The sequence below is a fragment of the Peromyscus maniculatus genome, chromosome 1, assembly GCF_049852395.1.
Source record: "Peromyscus maniculatus bairdii isolate BWxNUB_F1_BW_parent chromosome 1, HU_Pman_BW_mat_3.1, whole genome shotgun sequence".
Taxonomy (NCBI): Eukaryota; Metazoa; Chordata; class Mammalia; order Rodentia; family Cricetidae; genus Peromyscus; species Peromyscus maniculatus.
Window position 1 is genome coordinate 59,530,570 of NC_134852.1, and position 20,952 is coordinate 59,551,521.

The 20,952-nt window shown below is 42.2% G+C and overlaps 1 protein-coding gene across 3 annotated transcripts in view; it reads right to left on the minus strand.

Annotated features, from left to right (window-relative positions):
- Nell1 (neural EGFL like 1) overlaps nucleotides 1-20,952 on the minus strand; it is an 850,243-nt gene that overhangs the window by 563,349 nt on the left and 265,942 nt on the right. For all 3 annotated transcript variants that reach the window (XM_042277006.2, XM_042277016.2, XM_076543299.1), the window contains exon 11: nucleotides 13,090-13,189. In XM_042277006.2, the coding sequence (XP_042132940.1) occupies nucleotides 13,090-13,189 (100 nt within the window). The remainder of the gene's footprint in view (nucleotides 1-13,089; nucleotides 13,190-20,952) is intronic.

A 20,952-nucleotide genomic window follows, 5' to 3' on the forward strand; every position in this document is an offset into this window, starting at 1 on the left:
TGTGTCATGGAGATCCTGCAGCCCTGGATCTACAGGATTGAAACACACATAACCCTCCCCCCGCTACCCAGTGCTCCAGGAGACCACAAATGGGGTGGATGTTGGGGTGGACCCACACATAACCCTGACTCTGGGCCTGGGTAAAAACTACCCTCTTTCTTTTTTTTTTTTTTTTTTTTTTTTTGGTTTTTCGAGACAGGGTTTCTCTGTGTAGCTTTGCGCCTTTCCTGGAACTCACTTGGTAGCCCAGGCTGGCCTCGAACTCACAGAGATCCGCCTGGCTCTGCCTCCCGAGTGCTGGGATTAAAGGCGTGCGCCACCACCGCCCGGCTTACCCTCTTTCTTAAGTATCAATTTTGTTCAATGTTTCTTTATCTTTTAGTTCTTTATTCTTTTGTAATTTTATAACTACATATGAAGTACTTTGTATTCGCCCACTCATTTTCCTCTCTACCCAGTTCTGTTTCTACAAAACCTCTTGTTCTTCTCAACAAGTCTCTCGTGTGTGTGTGTGTGTGTGTGTGTGTGTGTGTGTGTGTGTGTGTGTGTGAGTACATGTGTGACACACTGCATTTGATTAGGACCATTTGCCTTAGCATGGGTGGCAAGTTATTCCGGAGTATAGTCAGCGCAGCAGTGGCTACACTACTGAAGAAAATGATTCCCCATCTCCCAGCAATTATTAATCACCAGTAGTTTCTCAGGAAGGGGTAGGGCCTCACAATCCTGTTGCCCAACCACAATTGATTGTTGACATGCCCAGCTGCAGTGAATGCATGAGTGCCTTGTCACGTCCAGAAGACCACCTGTTACCAGACTCTTCCCTATCCTCCAGCTTATCCATCCTCTTCACACTCCCTTGCATGCTGTTCCCTGAGCCTCAGAGGAAGTTATACAGACATCTCATTTAGGGCTCAACACTCAATTATTCTCAGCTCTTTGAGCTGTTAGGAGTCTCTCTCTGCCTTAGCCACCACACAGTGCAAAGAGAAGCTTCTCTGACCAAAGCACTAATTACAGGGATAAACATAATATTAAAAGGCAGTTTGACAACATTTGTGTTTTATAAAAACATCCATGGTAAGCTCCCCGCCAAAGGCCTATGACCTCCCCAGACATGTAGGGAAAAGGAAACCCTTATTCGCTCTCAGTGGGAGAAAAAAACTGGTGCGGCTATTATTAAAAGCAGTGTGGATGTCTCTCTAAAAGCTAAACATAGAACTATCACCTGTTCCACCTACATCACTCCTGGATATATACCCAAAGACTGCCACAGAGACACCAAGGCATTCATAATTATAATCATTGCTGATCTCTGTTCACGAAAGGAGGGGTGAGAATATTAATCAAAACTAAGGATATATGAAAATATACAATTTTATAAACTAACAAAATATTTTTTAAAGACAAAGATAAAGACTTGGACTGAAGTATGTGCTACAGAAAATAAAGCTGCCCTAAAAACCATAGTTATTAAACAAACCCCCCAGTGGCAGATGTGGGATACCTCCCGATGAAAAAGTTCATCATAGGGGCCCTGGTGGGACCAAAACCAAAACAAAGTACTGCTATTGCCCTTGGGGTCCACCAGAACAAAATGGCTTGACCCTGCTTCTGAAGACATCAAACACGTTGGTTGTAAGTCATAGAGAAGTCAAGCTGGCAGTGAGCTGGATGTTAGATTTCATAATGCCCAACAGTGCTATGCAGACTATTGAAAAAGTACAGCTAACAGTAGTCTTATCAAGTTATGAACTCTGTGAGCTACAACACCAACCCACCAGGTAAGCTGTGTCTACTGGTGTAATAATGGTATGGCTGTTGTGTGAATAACCAACTGCTTTCCAACTGGAGTAGAGACACACTGCACCAAAGGGAAATCATGCCTGACATACTAAACCTGGTAATCATGTTATCTTTATGGATTTGGAAGACACAACTAAATTAAGAACACACACAAGTAAGTAAACAAACAAGCCATTATTCAAGTATTTATTTTACTTTTTTTAAGAAGTGACTTTTGAGTCTTTGAAACAACTCTGAAATTAGAATTAGATAAGTGGCATCTTTCATTTAGAATTTCTCCAAATGTCCAAAACACTTCAATTATAAAATCTACTATTCATTGACTTGTTCCTTCATGTTATCTAACACATAGCTAAACATGTTACACAAATCACCTCATTAAACCTTCACAACAACCTGAAAGATTACTATCCTTGATTTACAAGTTAAGGAGATGTGGCAGGGAGTTTACATACCCAAGGTAAAACCATGAGTAACTGACAGTCACAATTTGACTCTAAAGTTCGTATTAGGACGACTGAGAAAATAATTCTCCTAACATTTAAATTCCTGGAGGCATAAACAACCCCAGCAATATCCTCTCCAACAATGCTTGTAGATTGTAATTTTTCTGGATCTACGTAGTACCTGAATAAAGTTCAAGAATAAGCTTAAAAAACAATTTTTAAAAATTGTTCATTGCAGGTCCGCCAATCTGTTCCAATCAGAAATTAACTAAAATACCAAAACTTTCATGGACACAAGCTGAGAGTATCTACTTTTTTCCATGAGCAATAGTGAGGTAATCACAGCCCCCTCTAACAGCACAGAAAACAATAATGACTCTCTAGCATGCCTGGTTTTACTTATGCTGTGTCATTATAGGTAACAGACCACTGCCCATCAATGTCCCTTTCCATTCCAGCCTCAGAGCTATCTCACAGCTCACCAGTGAAAGCTGAACTTCTGATCTAATTCCCAAATCTGCATCTCATAGGCTCTCTCCATTCCTCTGTGGCACCTTCGTCTACCCAAATGAGAGGAATGGAAGTCATATTAGCCTTCATCCCCGGAAAATCAGCACTCCTGAGTCCTATCCGGTTCACCTTTAGTGTGTATGCATGCATGCATATATACACATATTCAGGTTTGCGTGTAAGTACATGTTGCTTTGTGGAGCTGGGATCACACTCAGGAACTCGCTTGTCATGTGTAAGGCAAGCATTCTAACATTGAGCCATACATCAGTCTTTGTTCCTTAAATATACCTACAGTTTATTTGTTTCTCTTTATCTCCACAACTATATTAATGAAATCCTCTTCCCCACCCTACTATCCTCTCTCAAGTGGAAACCATCTCATCTCATCTGCCTTCCTTCAAGCCTTTGCCTTCCTCTGATTTACTCCCCACAGGATGACATATTCCTCTCTCCTTCCTTCCTTCCCTCCATTCAAAATCTTGCAAGGGTTTTTCGTTTAACATCCTTTTTAACATTCGTTTAACATCGTTTCCTTAACATCATCTTCTCTCCATTCTTTTAACTCCTCTAGTATCTTTTTTTTAAATTTGCTTGTCATTTGTTATTGCTGCGGCTCTTTTGTTTGTTAAAGCAGTGCCTCATATCCCAGGCTAACCTCAAAAACCTTATGTAGCATGGAATGAGCCCAAGTATTGGAATTGCTGCACCATACTCAGTCTTTGAAATTCTGGCCACTGAACTGGGAGTATTCTGCATTCGAGGCAAGCTCTTTACATATTGAGGTACATCCCTCACCCCTCCTCTAGCATTTTCATCTTTTGTGTCTGATCCAAAGGCTTTGCAAACCCACTCTCCCTGATACAATAACTCAGCCTTCTAGTTAAGGTTAAATATATCCTACTCATGGGGCAATGGAAGATCTTTGTCAAAGGGTGAAGTATTTCAGTTAAACTAAAAGAATAAGTTATAATCCTCTACTACACAGAATGGGGTCTATGGATGGTAATAATATATGCTGGAAAGTTCCTGAAAAGGGTTCATTTATAAGTTCTCACCAATCACACAAAAATGATGAGCTAGGTAGTAAGTATGTAAGATTAATAATTGATACATTAGATTGATTTAATAATTTCGTATTGTATATACACATCAAAACATCATGTTGTAAATCTAAATACACATTTTATTTGTAAATTGTACCTGAATGAAGATTGAGAATAGGTTTTAAAAAAATAATACATCAATCCCACACACACACTTCACATTCAGAGAAACATTTCTTATTTCTCACGTCTAAATTAAACACTATTATTCTCTCACAGGATGCCTTGATTTGGTTTGTAGCCATTATCACAATGACTAATTATGGGATTATTTTTGCTTTTATTAGTAGATGTTTATCTCACCACTAGAAGCTCACCTCACTGAGGGAAAGGACCATGTAAATTTGCTCACCTGGCTAAGACAATCGCCCAATAGACTATAGGCACTCAGCTGATATTTATTCAGTTATTCACTAAATCCACATTGTCTTCTCAAGCTAGAATTAAAAGTGTTTTTAAGATAAACTGAGTCTGGAGAGGTTAAGTGCATTCCCTTTGAGGACTGAATGGGTAGGTGATGGAAGAAATAGACTTATAAACACAAATATGATTCCTAGTTTCTCTCTACCACCCATGTGACAGGCCAGCCGTCATTTCTATCATCAAGGGAAATTCAAGGAATGCTGACCCTGGCCTGGAGAAACCAGTATTCCATCAGCCACTGGCATTTTCCAGTGTATGAAACACCTACACCTTCCCAAAGAAACAGATATTGTTTCTGACTTTAAGAAACATTCCATCATTTTTCCCTGCCTGGAGATTCAACATCAGAATAAAAATAACTTGCCATTCAACAGAATGATGAGATGGTACTCATGGATGGATACCAAGATGAGGAAGACTCAATACAGAGACTTCAAGTGATTCAGATGAGCAAGTGCTCTGAGAAAGGCAGACAACCTGATGGAAGGCAGCCTGAGGTGTCACTCAGGACACACACCTGAGGTTAGTTCCCAGAAAAGTGCCATTCATTCATCCTACAAAAACTTAGTGAACACAAAAGATCTACCCAGTTATTATGCTTGGCAATGGAGGTGAATCAAAAACTACCATAAGCCCAAACACAAAGCAGCAAATGCCCATGTCATGTTCAAGGAAATTAACGAGGAAACATAAATAGTAGGTGTGTCACACTTTTCTTATTGAGAGATTAAAAATCTAGACTCACTCTGTGGCCCTGTATCTGCATTTCTGTAATAGTAACACTAGTGAACCAATCCTGTTTCTTTCAAACTATTTTACTCCATTATAATGAAGCTCCTGCATTAACTCTCTCTCTCTCTCTCTCTCTCTCTCTCTCTCTCTCTCTCTCTCTCTCTCTCTCTCTCTCCATGATTATAATAAAATCATTCACTTCTCTTGCTTCACCTCGGGTTTCTGCCACCAATGATGGACAGTAGCTAAGTGCTTTGTCCTGTGACCTTTTCTACAATAAAGACAGAACAAGCCTGATTCCAGGCAGGACCTAGGCTTGCTGAAATAGCTAAAGACTGACTCTATAGAGCAGTGGTTCTCAACCTTCCTGATGCTGAGACCCTTTAATACAGTTCCACATGTTGTACCCCAACCATAAAGTCATTTTCATTACTACTTCATAACCGTAATTTTGTTACTTTTAGGAATCATAATGTAAATATCTGTGTTTTCCCATGGTCTTAGGTGACCCCTGTAAAAGGGTTGTTCGACCCCCAAAGAGGTCATGACCTACAGGTTGAGAACCACTGCCATGGAGGGAGCACAGCTTGCCCCAGGTCTCCTGACAGTAATGCACTCCTCACCAACAAGCTAAGCAGTTTACCTCTGAGTTGTGTAGCTGGGCATTCTGAACACACAATCCGAATCCCTTTACCCTAAGTCAAATTTCAGAAGGTCTATACCACTCCCATTCCAACGACTTGCCCAACCTTGTAATTCACACAAGGAACAATGGCATGCTGGTCCAAGTGCCTCAGAGGCAGAGGCAGCGCCATCTACTCAGTGGTTAAGAGAGATGCTTTATGAGAATTGAATATCTTTAGGGATCCCACTGCCAGCATACACGCCACAAGAGAAACCGGAGCCCTGGGGAATGAGAAGATCCCTTTAGCCTTCTGGGGACAGACCACTGTGCCTCCAGGACAGGACTGTCAAAGGAGAGTGGGCCCCACATCCTTGAAGGTTCTGACTTAGGAAGCACTCAGCTTCTTCTGAAATCATTGACACTCAACTGTCTTCCTGCCCAAGGCAGTCCAGCCCTGGTTTCCAGTCTTCCTTCTGGATCGATGGAGCTACTTCCAGGGTGCTGGAGACCCTCACCCACTACAGCACTTCGTGGGCACTGGAGTCCTGTCTTCTCTAGACTGTGCTGTCCTTCGGCTGCTTCTGCTTAACAGCACATCAGCTGCACTGCAGCTGCTCCCTGTTGGCTCCCATTTGCAGGGCTTTTGATCTGACCCATCTGCCAGCATCCAGAGAACAAGCCCTACCCTGAAACACTGACAGTTTCTCTGTGTGCACACAAGCCCACATTCTCATTAAATGTCTCCTTTCCCAATCTCTTTTACCTCTAATACCCTGAAGTCATCTCTAAGATCATTTCAATTATAAACCCACCTGAAATGATCAGGAAGCATGGGAGTAAAATTCATGTGATACCAGGATTCTTTGGGAGGATTTAATTGAAGAGCATAAAATCTTAAATAGTACAAATAATCTCAGCTAATTTCAGTCCAGGCCAGATGACAAGGCAAGTGAGCATGAATTAAAATTACAGATAAACACATTTGGAACAGATGTCGGGAAGAACTTTCTTCCAACACCCAAAGTCATAAACATGAAGCGAAACCCTCCAAAGTCATTGGCGATGCCGAAGACACAATTAGAGCTGCTTATGAGGGAAATAAAACTCTGAGGAGCGTCTGAGGATGCCAGGATGGGCCAAATGATTGGTGTGTTTTCCTGGAGTGGTCCTGAGAATGCACGGTCAAGATTATTAGCTTTTTTTTTTCTCCAGCTTTTGACTGAGAGCATCAGAAATCCATAGGCAATATTTCCTGCTGAGACTACATTCAGTCCTTCATTGCCTTTTTCCAGGAAGGAGCATAGCCACCACTCCCGTGTCTACTCTGCCTCTCCACCTCATGACCTCACACCCTAAAGGGACAGGCCTCTGCTATGGCTATAGCTCAAAGCAATGAGCATGAACAAATTTCACAGGTGGCTCTGAGGCCCTAGAGAAAAAAGCCACAGCAGCAGCCAGTCAGGGCCCCGCTGGGTGCTACACAGGTGACTGAGACCTGCAGACCCAGAAATAGCAAGGAGCCCCCAGCTGTGCCCATCATATTCAGTACCAGGCATGTGTCTTTCTAAACTGTTCTGTGGTCCTTTTCCTTCGAACACCATGGATGAGCACCAACATCCTTGTGGATGGAGCTGCCTGATCAGCTGGATCCTTTATCTTCCTTAAAGACAGAGGGAACTGTTCACAGCATTTGACATAACCCAAGATTTTAAAGAAGCAAGGTACCCAAGTCCCTGATCTAAATTCCAAGTCAGCTGATGTACTGAACACTACAGATCACAATACGTTGTTATACTTAACTATAAGATCTCAGAGTCAAATTCTACAAAGACAAAAACAACAACAACAAAAAGACCACAACCATGAACTCAATGTAAAACAAGGTTCTGAATCTCTCATCTTGAATAGTCATTGGAGCGGTGGTAGACACACAAGAAAATGTGTATCAGTAATTTAAAAAATAACATAATGGCCAAACTAATGAGTTATACCTTGAAGACATATGTTACAACTCAGAAAAAATGTTTTTTTTTAACATTATCGTATCCATGGAATATACAGAGTATATTATCCAGTGTTGAAAATGATATCTACCCCCATAACCAAAAGGTCTGCCCTGTCCCTCACACTAGAGATGTCTTAACATATGATCATTTAAAGCAATGTTATTTGTTAAGTTGGATATCTTTATGAACATTGCATAAACAGTGAACTGGAGATGGAGGATGGTTCTCTCCAGTGCCCAGTCTATGCCTCTTGGATAAGGTGGCCTAAGAGTATTAATGAGAATAAATCTTGGAAAACGTCAAATTCCCAAAGCAGGCATGAGAACAGCTTTAATTCAAACTTCCAAGGAGTAACATTTCAGGGGACAACATCCCTCAGCAAACAGACCTGACAGCCTCTGAGACATAATACACTTGGAAGCCCCTCTATGCAAGTGTATAGAGACTACGGCCATTTGGGCTTCCATGATCAGTCACACCAGGGTGGCAGAAGCCACATGGCTGTATCACTCACAGAGCCAACCCCAGAGATAACACATTTCATCTCACCAGATCTCACATATCTGGGTGTCTGCAGGAGATCTCAGTCCACAAAGCAAACAAGGGAGCATTCCCATATACAGGATAAAAGCTGCTTTAACACAGGGCTGGAAAGATGGCTCAGTGGTTGAGAGCACTGGTTGCTCTTACAGAGGACCCAGGTTCAATTCCCAGCACCTACAATGTCCCACAATTGTCTTTAACTTTAGTTCCAGGAGATCTAATGCCTTCTTATAGCCTCTGAGGCAACATATACAAGCAATACACAGATATACAATCAGGCAAGTACTCATACACATAAAATAAATCTCTTATTTTAATTATTTTACATAGATATTGAGTGGCTTTGCCTTTATTTACTTTATGTTTTGAGGAGGAGTCCCTGAAATCCATGTCATGTCAGAATAGTAATAGTTCAGGCCCCTCTTCATCTAAGACCCCACCCAGAAAACAGGAACATAGGGTGAAAGATGAAAAACAGTGGATAAAACAGGAGGAAGCTTGTCTCTCTCAGAACTATGTGATATTATTGTGCTACCTCTAATTAGCCCTTAAGGAATAAATTGGAACTCAGAGACATGGATTTATATTCATAGTGAGCATGGTTCTGGACCACAAATGTTGAGTTCATCAGGAAAGATCATTTAAGTCGTAGGACTTTATGGACACGTCACAGCCCTCTAGTGGAAGGATAATGGCCTTCCACTTTGTGGTTGCACGATGTGCAACCCACTCCTATTTTGTGACTCAAGGCTCTTGTCATGGAGAAGGAGAGGTAATGACAGTGGGGGTACCGGAAAGGCCCTTGATCAAAAATAACTTTTGTTTCATTTCTAGTACATTATTAAAGAACATGGCAAGCCGGGTGGTGGTGGCTCACGCCTTTAATCCCAGTACTCGGGAGGCAGAGCCAGGCGGATCTCTGTGAGTTCGAGGCCAGCCTGGTCTACAGAGCAAGATCCAGGACAGGCACCAAAATTACACAGAGAAACCCTGTCTTTAAAAAACAAAACAAAACAAAAGAATATGGCAAACCTCTATGATGAGGAGAGGATGAAAAAGGAGCTAAATATGAGGTAACCTTAGACCACTGGATTGCCTTCCTTAATTCAAAAGCATCAAAGTTCAGTCAGAAAGGATCTAGCTAAATCGGTTTTTGACAATGTGAGGAGTTGGAAATAGGTACCGATTCAAAATACAGCCTTTCTTTCTTTTTCTTTTTCTTTTCTTTTCTTTTTTTTTCTTTTTTTCTTTTTCTTTTTTTTTTAGCAAGAAGAGAATTTTATTAGAGTTTAAAAGAAAAATCCCAAGAGCAGGGAAGTTCTAAATCTCCACGACTGCCCAGAGGAAGAGAATGGAGGACAGAAGGAAAGATGCCATTTAAGTACATTTAAGTATAGTCTGCATGAAGGTCAGCTTCATGGCAGCTAGGAGCCATGGAGTCAGTGGTGTGGCAAAGAAGTCTTAAGTATTAGGGAAAGCATGCTTAAAGCAGAGCCAGAGGAGGAAACAAGACAAGTTATCCTTTCCTGGGTAATTCAGGGAAGTGGCAGACTTATGAAGGCCCGCAACCATAGCTCTGTAACAGCGGCAGGAATTCTAGGAATGAAAAGCACAGTACCTCATTAAAGGATTGAGCAGCCTATCTACCTTTTTAGCATGACTTAAATGCCTTCCCCAAGGTGGTTTCTGGGCCAGGTGACTGACATCAGGTCTTCACTCAGGCCAGACACTGACCAGATATCACTTAATGAACCTTTACTGCTGAATAGCTCTGATTTTAACTGGATTAGCTTTTAAAGATTTGGAATAAATTCTGGGTTCTCCTAATCCAACTAATTCTCCCTGAGTAAAAAGTTCGTAGAAGAAGCAATGCTTGAGCTGACGTTTGAGGATAGAGGAGTAAATTTGGTAAGGAGAGGGATTCCAGAAAGAGAAAATGAAACGATTTCTGACCCAGGAATTAATTAGCAATCGAGTATCACATGTTTGAGTCATTCTTCTTTAAAATAGAAGTTTGTATATGAACCTGTTCTAATAAGTAAGAATTCACCATGAGCCATTATCTATAAATAAGGAAATTGGCCCATTAAATTCTGAGACATGAAGGATAAATAAATTGTCAGGCAATGGGCTGGAGAGATGGTTTAACAGTTAAGAGTACTGGCTACTCTTGCAGAGGACCCTAGCTCGGTTCCCAGTGCGCACCCCCCACACACACACACACACAGAGCAGCTCACAAACATTTGTACCTATAGCTTCATGGAACCCAACACCCTCTTCTCACTTCTGTAGGCACCAGGCATGCACATAGTACACAGGCATAGCTGCCAGCCAAATACTTGTACACATAAAATAAAATGAATAAATCTTAAAAAAGTATTTAAAAAAATTAAGTGAAGAAAAGTAAAGATACAGAGGGTTTAACTTGCCATACTTCCCAAGAAACCTGCTCCCTGAATCTTTTCTGAACAAAAGAAACTCTCACCTATACAAGCATTTCCAAAGAAAACGGCCACCCTCTCCCTCCAGATATTTAACAGAGCAGAGAGCATGCATGGAGGCAAAAAGGAAAGTCACAGCTCCAGAGCTTGGCCCCGACTAGGGTGGACTCAGTGAAGTCTGCCCCTGCCTCTTGTTCCTCTACACCTGAACCAGGTTTGGCAACAGCTACCACAGTGCTTCCGGGGGTGGGGGAGGAAGCCAGGTGTACCTGAGGGACAGCTCCTGGCAGCCTTGCTGATAAAGAGTGTGAGCGCCAGACAAGCACGAGAAGAGGCAGCGGCACCTCTTGTAAACTGGATCAGCACAATGAAATTCCTCTTGAGTTTCTGTGCCCTAATCAATGTTCTGCTCTAATGAAGCCATTAATCAGAAAGGATCTGCATAAACAGAGGCCCACTTGGCACCTCAACAAACAGCCAGTGATGGATTTTGCATTAAATTATAAGACCTACCTAACAACCTTATTGGTTCCCAATAAATGCATCTCTTTGAAAATTCAACTCAATATTTAGGTATTTCTAAGATCTCCCAGCTGCAAATAAGCTTCTAGTCATGTGTCCTACAGCTCTTCCCTCAGAGAGGAGACACACCCTCCAGAAGGGAGGCTAATAAATAAGTCTCCAGAAGTTGACTAAATTCACGAAGCTCAAACACTTAACAGGCTTGGGTGGCTCAGAAAGAGTGACCCCCTCACCCATGATCCTGTGAGTGACCCCTCACCCATGCTCCTGTGAGTGACCCCTCACCCATGATCCTGTGAGTGACCCCTCACTCATGATCCTGTGAGTGACCCCTCACTCATGCTCCTGTGAGTGACCCCTCACCCATGATCCTGTGAGTGACCCCTCACCCATGCTCCTGTGAGTGACCCCTCACCCATGCTCCTGTGAGTGACCCCTCACTCATGATCCTGTGATTGACCCCTCACCCATGATCCTGTGAGTGACCCCTCACCCATGCTCCTGTGAGTGACCCCTCACTCATGCTCCTGTGAGTGACCCCTCACCCATGCTCCCGTGAGTGACCCCTCACTCATGCTCCTATGAGTGGCCCCCCAGCCATGTTTCTGTAACTCACTCTAATAAACTCATTAGTTCACCAAAATAGACTTGGGTGGAATTATTTCTTCAGTCTGTCCCCAGTGCCCTCTCTGAAGTGGACAGACATTTGTTATCTCCCCAGGAAAAAGTCATGGATAGGAGAGGCATGTAAGTCAGGGCACAGTTATCTGTCCCTGATTCTACAGCCATTCCATGGATCAATGAGATTTTACATAGCAGAACTCTCTCCTCACCGACCACTGAGAGCAATCGCAACTTCAGATGAAAACACATCATAATAATACACGTTTTCCATATATATCAGAAGGTGCCGGGTATGGAGTCAGCCAATCAGGACCTGCTTCCAGGAGCTCCTATAAGTAGTTTCGGACACTGCTGTGCCCACTCATACACCTACACGCCTGGCCTGCCTCCTTTTGTGCCGCAGGAGCAGAGTTAAGGTGATATAATAGAAAACTGCTCTGCAAAGGCTGAAATATTCACTTTGGAACTCTATAGTAAGAAGGAAAATGTTGCTAATGCTTTCTAGAAAAAAAGGAGGCGGAGGGGAGGTTTGGAAGGATTAAGTGTGAAGTGACCTGAGCCACACTGTTAGACTCTGGGTCCTCCTTAACTCAGAAAGCACAACAATTCTGTTGGGGGAGGGGGCTCCAGCCCAGTGGTTTTGGGAGGTACTTAGGATAGGCACAGCTATGAAATAGTAGTTATGTTTAACTGGATTGGTGTTTTAAGATTTTGAATAAATTCTACGTTCTCCTAACCCACCTAATTCTCCCTGAGTGAGAACTTCGGGAAAGAATCAATTCATGAGCTAACAATCAAAGACATAAGAATAAATATGATAAAGAGGGTCCAGAAAGAAGAAAAGGAAACAGTGCCTGCCTGAGAATTAATCAGCAAGCACGCTTATTTGAAGTCTTGAGTCACTCTGAGTGAGAACTGGCCCATGGATGAGGCAGGGAGGAACACCACTCCGTCCCACTCGGTGAGAAAATGTAATAATAATGAGGGTAATGGTTGTTATTACTGGCACTATCATTTGCTTTAATATAGAAACGACTGCTTATCCCATGTCTGTCACATGCTGGGCCCTCTGCTCATGCTCACGCGTTATCCCATTTAATTTTCACAGCAGTCTTATGAGGTGGATACTATTATTACCCTCATTTTACAATTGAGGAGACAATCTCTGAGAAAGGGGAAATGGGCCCTGCCAAGTCTCGGAAATCAGGGTGGCATGAGAAAAGCAAGCTGCTGTCTCACCACTGTCCGTCAATCCTCTGTGCCAACCACCAGCCCGCCCAGAAGCCTCTCCCAAGCTCACTCACCTCGGCAGACCCTACAGCACTGATTCTCCGGAAGAATGTGGTCCTTTTCGGAGCAGTTCAAAGGAGGGCAAGCTTCTGTGATTTTCACCAAGACTCCACCCTAGAAGCCAAATACCGGGGAAGAGTTAGTTCCTAGGCAGAGTCAATCACAGGAGTTTCTAACCGTCCTTGTCACTAGATTGCAAAGGTAACCAGCCTGATACTAAGAGCCTTCTTGGGAATTCCACTGAGAAGGACAATCCTGCAGGTCAGATTAGTGAGTCCCAGGAGGGAAAGCAAGCTTTCTTTCTATATCAGAACAGCCCGGGTTTCAACAAGTTCCATTCACTTTTTTAGTCTCTTTTTCAATGCAAGAGGATGCCCACGGGACATGCTGATAATTTCTAACAGCTGACAGCTAAGTGTGGTGGGCCCCTGTGTCAGGTCCTGAGATCTATGCTGTAATTGCAATAGTTCACTTTGTGCAACCCATGTTGTGTACAACAGGCTTCTGTGAGGCAGTTCCCCCTTTCCACGGGCCACGGGCTTGTCATCAGACATCAACAGGGCATCTTCCTAGTTCTCGGTGAACTTATAATGGAATGAGATATATAATTCCTAAACTAGGAACATTAATACAGCACAAAAGTTCCTTTTAAAATGTGCTCTGATAAATGGAATGTAATATGCTACACAGTCTAATTAGTTCTGCCCAAATGGGGAAATTATGAAGGTGCCACATTGAAGGGAACTTGAATAACTAAATAAGAAAGAGATTTTACTGGCCAAGACTACAGACAAGGTACATGGACATGAAAGAACATCGGGCGGTTGAAAAATAGATTTCCTGGCTGTAAACAACATAACTTACAACAATGTTGTTAAATATTCAGCCATTGTACACTCATGGCCACACTGATCTCAGGTTCTTCCTGTTGATATGAGTGGTGTCTGCATTTAGGTTTTTTTGTTTTGTTTTGTTTTGTTTTGTTTTTTCGAGACAGGGTTTCTCTGCGGAGCTTTGCGCCTTTTCTGGAGCTCACTTGGTAGCCCAGGCTAGCCTCGAACTCACAGAGATCCGCCTGGCTCTGCCTCCCGAGTGCTGGGATTAAAGGCGTGCGCCACCACCGGCCAGCTGCATTTAGTTTTATGTTGAATTTTTAAAATAAGTCCATGAATTTCTTTCTTTTAAAAGGTTAAAGGCACTCTTACTTTATCTAAAAGCAATTACTTTTTCTCTCCCATTCTTTGCAAGGATGTTTAAGATAGCCAAGAAGAGGGACCTCACTTCAGCCCAAAAGGCAATCCCAGACACAGGTTGGTGTGTGTGTGTGGGGGGGGGGGGTAACAGGACAGAGCTGCACCACCAGGAGGGTAGGAGAGATGGACGTTCCTCTGACCACACCACTCCTTCCCAGTTCTCTGGCTTGACAGAATGGACATTCATTCCTAGAGATGCACACAGACACAACATTAAATGCCAAACAGGAGACACAAGACTCTTCTCTGAGTGCCGTCATGTTGGTAGCACAAAGTGAGCCACAGGCATCAGCTACACATCTTAGGGTCAGTTATCCTCGACATGACTTCCTCTTCTTTCTGGAACTTTCCTACCCAGCCAGCCTTGTTCCCAGCAGTCTCTCTCCTATCTTTGTTCTCTGGTGCTCTTTCCAAACTCTTACTTCTCTCCTGATTCCCTGAGGGACTGGCCCGAAGATTCAACAGCTGATCCTGTTATGTTCAGCCCTCCTCTCCCATCTCCTCCCACCAGAGTCTACCCTCATTCCTCAAGTCAGATGACAGTGGGCAGCATCTAACCTCAGCAGCAAGCAATGGGTCTAAAATAGCTGTGCATGTCTGAGTCAAACCAATTAGTACAAGGCAACAGAGCCTAAGCACCTTCCTGTCAGGAGCTGCACTGACTGTAAAGGGAAATGAATGACATTATCAACTCCAAGCCTGTCATCCCATTGTAATATACTGGTTCTGCAGCATTGCCTCCAGCATAGATACAAACTGCTAAATGTTTTTTAACCAAACTATGCTCCCATATCCAAGTTCTGGATGCTTTCCTAACATTCTAACATTGGCCCACCTCTGACAGAGGGCACATGGATCAATGCATCCATTCAGAAAGCTGGAAGCTACCTTCCAGTTCTACAAACCCTGTGCCAATGGCCCAAAGCCTATGGCTGAATATTATGTGATGCCTATACCTACACAATAAACAGTCTCTGAATTATAATTTATGTTCCACAATGTCCAGTAGGTTCAAGCTATATGTGACCTTTCATCTGAATTCTCCTTTGCACAGGTTCTTCCCATCCACCATCTAATGCATCCACAGTCTAATGGGTCCTGCTGGGAGCACTCCCTGAACAGGTCACTCATGCTGAAAGCATTAGTGCACAGTCAGCTTCTAGGAATACTCAAATTAAGACAATTAATGAGTTTCACTATTCCATTAAAGCTGTTATCAAAATGCTAACAACTAAAGAACTCATTTCTGGGTGGTCAAATTATGGATGATTACTTCCTTGTATTTTTCCCTCTAAATCCCAAATTTTGCAGCATGTTTAACATATGTGTGTATGTATATGTATATATGTATGTGTGTGTATATATGTGTATATATATATGTATATATATGTATATGTATATATATATATATAATCACTTTAAATGCCACAGAAGACTTCTGAAAAGTGATCATTCATGACGTTTTCTTTCTTTAAAAGGAGCTTAGTCTAGCTACTGATTATGTCAGTCAACAATTCTTTAAAAATGTTTTCATTGTATTTATTTACTTAGGGGCATGTGTGTGCCACGGCATGCATGTGGAGGTCAGAGAACAGTGTGCAGAAGTCAGGTCTCTCCTTCCACCACATGTGTTGTGAAGACTGAACTCAGGTCATCAAGCTTGGTGGCAGGTTCTTCTATCTACTGGGCCATCTCACTAGCCCAAAGTTGAGGATTCTAATCAACCTTTAATATAGTTGATAAGTGAGACCCAATTCCAAAGTTTAAATTGGGATAAATGTATTTTCATAGTTTTAAAATAACACGAACTTGTCACTATTGCTGTGTAAGGGCACCTAAATCCATTTAGCCCTAGGATGAAACATTTGTCAACTCCACTATGAAAACTATCGCCAGTAAAAAGCAATCTACCATTCCCACCTCTGAATCGTCCTGACTGCGGCTTGTTGTGACCTCTACACTGAGCTCTGTGCTAATATAAAAATGCAACTATTTCACTTTTGCTACTTCAGAGTACAAGCCTATGTTAGTGGTCAAATGCAAACATTCCAAGTTCTATACACACTGCCGGGCTCTAAATTTCTAACAACATATAAACATATGTAAGTTGAAAAATGCCACTTCACTGAAGAAATCTTCCAGAGGAAAAAAATGATGATTGGACAAATGGAAAGAAGAATATTAGGAGAGTTACCCAGATTGGTTTAAAAATAATTACGATGGGAGCATGCTGTGAGATAACGTCTCCTAGCAATGTCAGAAGCTACTACACCCATGAGGTCTCACCAACATGACTGCCTAAACAGCAGCCTGACAAGAAAAACACCAATAGACATGCTAAAGTGGATGGGGGAAATCCCACAAGGCCTAAACTCTGCATGAAGACCAGCACAACTAAGGAGTGCAGAGAGCAGAGGAAATAGTCTCCCCCAGGGAAAAGCACACCAATTGTTTATCCAATACTAAACAGTCAACCCTGAAAACATGCACGCAAGTAATATTATACAGACTGAGCAGGTTATATTTAGGAATATATATGTATATACATATAAGCATATGATAACAATTAATAAACAGAGAACATAGATTTGAAAAAGAGCAAAAAGGGAGTATGAAATGATCTGGAAGAAGGAAAGGAAAGGGAGAAATCTTTATATTATAATCTCAATTTTTTTAAAGTAAGAAACAGTCTAAAAAATAATATGTTAGACTGAAGAGTTAGTTAACACTGATTGTGGACTTATCAAGATCTAGAGTCACTTAAGAGAAAAGCCTCCAGAAGACGAATTCTACAAGCAAGGGGCATCAAGATCATGACGGGGAAACCTACAGAGATAAAAAAAACCAAACTAGTGGGAATTCATGAAATTTAAACCAACACCTGTGGAGCCTCCATGGGACTGGACTAGGCCCTCTGCATAGCAAGACAGTTGTGGAGCTTGATCTGCTCAATGGGTCCCCTGGTGCATGAGCTGGCTTTTTGGAGCCCACTACCTATGATGGGACACGTAGCACAGCCTTGAGGCAGAGGGAGGGGCTTGGACTGCCTTTACTACCTCTACCAGGCTCTGCTGACTCCCCATGGAAGGTCTTACCTTCTTGTAGGAGGGAATAGGGGGTGGGTGGAGGAAGGCTGGAGGAGGGAAGGGGGATCTGTAATTGGTATATAAAATCAATAAAAAAAAATTCTTAATAATAAAAAAAAATGAAGTGCCTAAGTTTCTTCCAAGGGGCTCAGTATTGCTTTGTGAAAAATAAAAGCGGGGCACATGTTTATTTATTAAAAAAAAAAAAAAAGAAAGAAAGAAAGAAAGGAAGAAAGAAAGAAAGAAAGAAAGAAAGAAAGAAAGAAAGAAAGAAAAAGAAAAAGAAAAAGAAAAAGAAAAAGAAAAAAGGAAAGAAAGAAGAGAAAAGCCTCCAGTAATGACTGCAAAGGATTATCGGATTATCTAGATTAGATTAACTGGGGAAGACCCAACCTAACTATGGGTGGCACCATTCTCTGAGTGACTGACATAGGAGAAAGCAACCTACACCAGCATTTACCACTCTCTGCCTCCTGACTACAGGTACAATATGCCTCCAGCTCCAGCTGTCATGAGTTCCCCAGCATGATAAGCCTAGAGGGAACACTAAAGACCAAGCAGAAAGGATGTAAGAGCTGGAGGATGGGGAGGTGTGCCACAAAAAAGCGTGGCCATTGCCATCAACTCATCAACTCCTCAGTGCAGCCGTGGCTCCTGGAACAAGACCTGCATAAGACTAGCTGCATCAACAGATCATCAGGGATGGAGAAGGGAGTCATGAGGCCCCACCTATCTTGGAAGGACTATGGACAGCTAATAGTTGCTGGGGCAGGAATGCCATTTTCTTCATCCATGTAGCCACTGATAGGTTACCGCTCACTCCATCAATAACTCCACCCATGCTCATTCAAGTAACCATAATTAAATTGAGTGGCTCCTACATACACCTGGAAAAAATGAAAGTCGAAGAGAACTGAAAGAATGATGTCAATAAGGAGAGTGAGAGAGGCTAATAGGAAGTGAAAGTGGACAAAACTCATGGTACACATGTGTGAAACTTAAATAACAAAATATTAAATATTTTTTAAATCTATGAGTGAAGAAAAAACCTTCTCCCTCAGATTGCTTCTGTCAGAGTATTTTATCATAGCAAGAAAAGAAATGAACACACTACCTCTCTAAAATTAAAAACCGAGAACTATTACAAATTGATGTAAGCCTGAGGAGTGGCCACAGAAAAGCTAAAAAATAAATTACACAGTCAGACCACAAAGTTCTTGCTCTAGGCAGCTCACTCACCCTCCAGGTAGCTTAGTCCCTGATCCTGAGTCCACATCCGTGTAGTACATGCCACATAGGATTATTATGAAGTTAAAATGTAACATGTTTTAACTGTCTCTTAGACAATACTCAAACAATAGTTAATTATATAAGAAATGTTATTGTAAATCACTCATTTCTCTGTGGACAGAATGACTCATAAATATTTGCAGAAGGTCAATAAAGAAATCATTTTTCAAAGCAAGGTGAAATTATTCCTATAAATGCACACACACACGTAAACACATGCATGCATACACACACATAGTGCAAAGAGTTCTCTGGCCCAATTTCTAAGTTATTAATCCTAAACACAGGGTAAAATGAACCAAAGTATAAAGAATGTCTGTTTCATGTCAGTAGGCTACTCAAATAAGCCATCATTTCAACCCATGCCCATTTATTCTGCATGCCTAAATGTCTGCTCTGATAATCTCAGATAACAAGGATCTAGTCACAATTGAGACTTCTGTGAGGGGTCACCCAAAGCTCTTGCTCAAAATGAAGAAAGCAGTAGGATTAATGAGTGTCAGACCTGTGGCTTCTACTGTGATTCACAGCAGAGTGGGCAAAACTGTGTTTAATCATCCCACCTTTATCTGAGATAGGAAAGAAAAATAAAGGTAGACTCTAAGTCAGTTGTCCTCTCCATAGGTAAAACCATTTACAGAGACCATGACATCTTGATTTGTACTCAAGCAGAGTGGACAGGGCTATGTGAGATAAGGACAACTCATATTCACTGAAGATTTAGTGCCAAGAACCCCATTCTTTTTATCCATGTGCTCAACATCCCCCATTGGGATGCAGCTATCGTAGGTTGGAGATAATGTCACTTCTCAGGCCTGGGAGCTTCTTGGTTGATAAAAAAGATGAAAAAGTCCTCACTGCCATCTTATCCCCACTGGCAAAGAAGACCTACACCCATCATCTATTGACATGGATACCAGTCCCAGTGTCATTTAGTGGCTGTAACAAATACCTAACCAAAATTCACATCAAGGAGGAAAAGTCTTATTTGGTTCACAGTTCTGGGTTACAGTCCATCGCTGCAGAAAAATCACGGCAGGAACTTGAAGTGCAATACCCACAGGCAAGAGCAAAGTGAGAGGCAAGTATAACACATGCCATCTGCTTACTGGCTTCTATGCTCAGCTAGCCTTCCTCACCTTACAGTTTAGGGCCTAGCATATGAAATGGTGCCGCCCACGGTGGGCTGCATCAATTAATAATCAAGACAATTCCCACAGATATACCCATAGGCCAGCCTCATCTAGATAATTCTTCAACTAAGACTTTCTTCTAGGTGATTCTAGGTTCTACACACTGACATTTAAAAATCACACTACCACACCCGTACACTCACCAAACAGGCTGGACCAACAGAATCTCTGGCATTCTGGAAAGGATGATGAGGAACACAAAGACAAAGTTCAAGGGGATTAACCCTTGGAAGATGCTGCCAATAAGAGACAGGACACAGGAAAGAGCTTTTTCACCTAGGCCCAATAAAAAAAAAGAGATTTGGGCTTTTCTCTCTTTGGGATTTCCTTGAATGCCCAGTAAGTATCTACATCTCATTCTGTTCAATGTTTAGAACACATTATCCTTTTCTCTCAGAATGTGATGAAAAGAAAATGAAATAATGTGGGTAAAAAGCACTAAAAAAGATGCCTGTTCTAGACAGAGCAGTTCCCTCAGCCTCTCTCACAATGTCTCACAAAATCAGCTGTGGGCTGTGGCTGCATGGAAACACATTTTCTCTTCTTCCTTTCCCTCCCCATTTCTGTCTGTCTGTCCCACTAGCAAAGAATAAATAAGCAAAGCATTAACACAAAAGCCCATGGCTCAGGTTCCATTGTCCAGGACCCCAAGTCAAATGGGTAAGTAGCACTTTTCCTTTCCTCAATATTCTCTGCTAATACTGAACAGGAGAGGAATGTCTGGTCAGGCAGTTCGGCGGATGGCTGGAGACCCTTTTGTGTTGGCCTGCATACCTCTAGAACTGGTAGTTCTGCCTGTGAAACTATCCTTCCCTGTGTTACAGTGAGCAAGGTAGGGAGAGGAAAAATGGGAAAGACAGAACTCTCACTTCATCTTCTGCTTCCACTCCCTCCAAATTGGCTCTTACTGTGAACCAAGGTGAAAAAACAAAGGGAAGCTGAACTTCTCCAAAGTCCATGCAACTGCCAACTTTTGTCAACAGGATACACTGCCCTGTCAGAGCAAACAAACACATTCTCATGCCCTCCAAAGGGCAAAAAGAAGGCCACTGGGT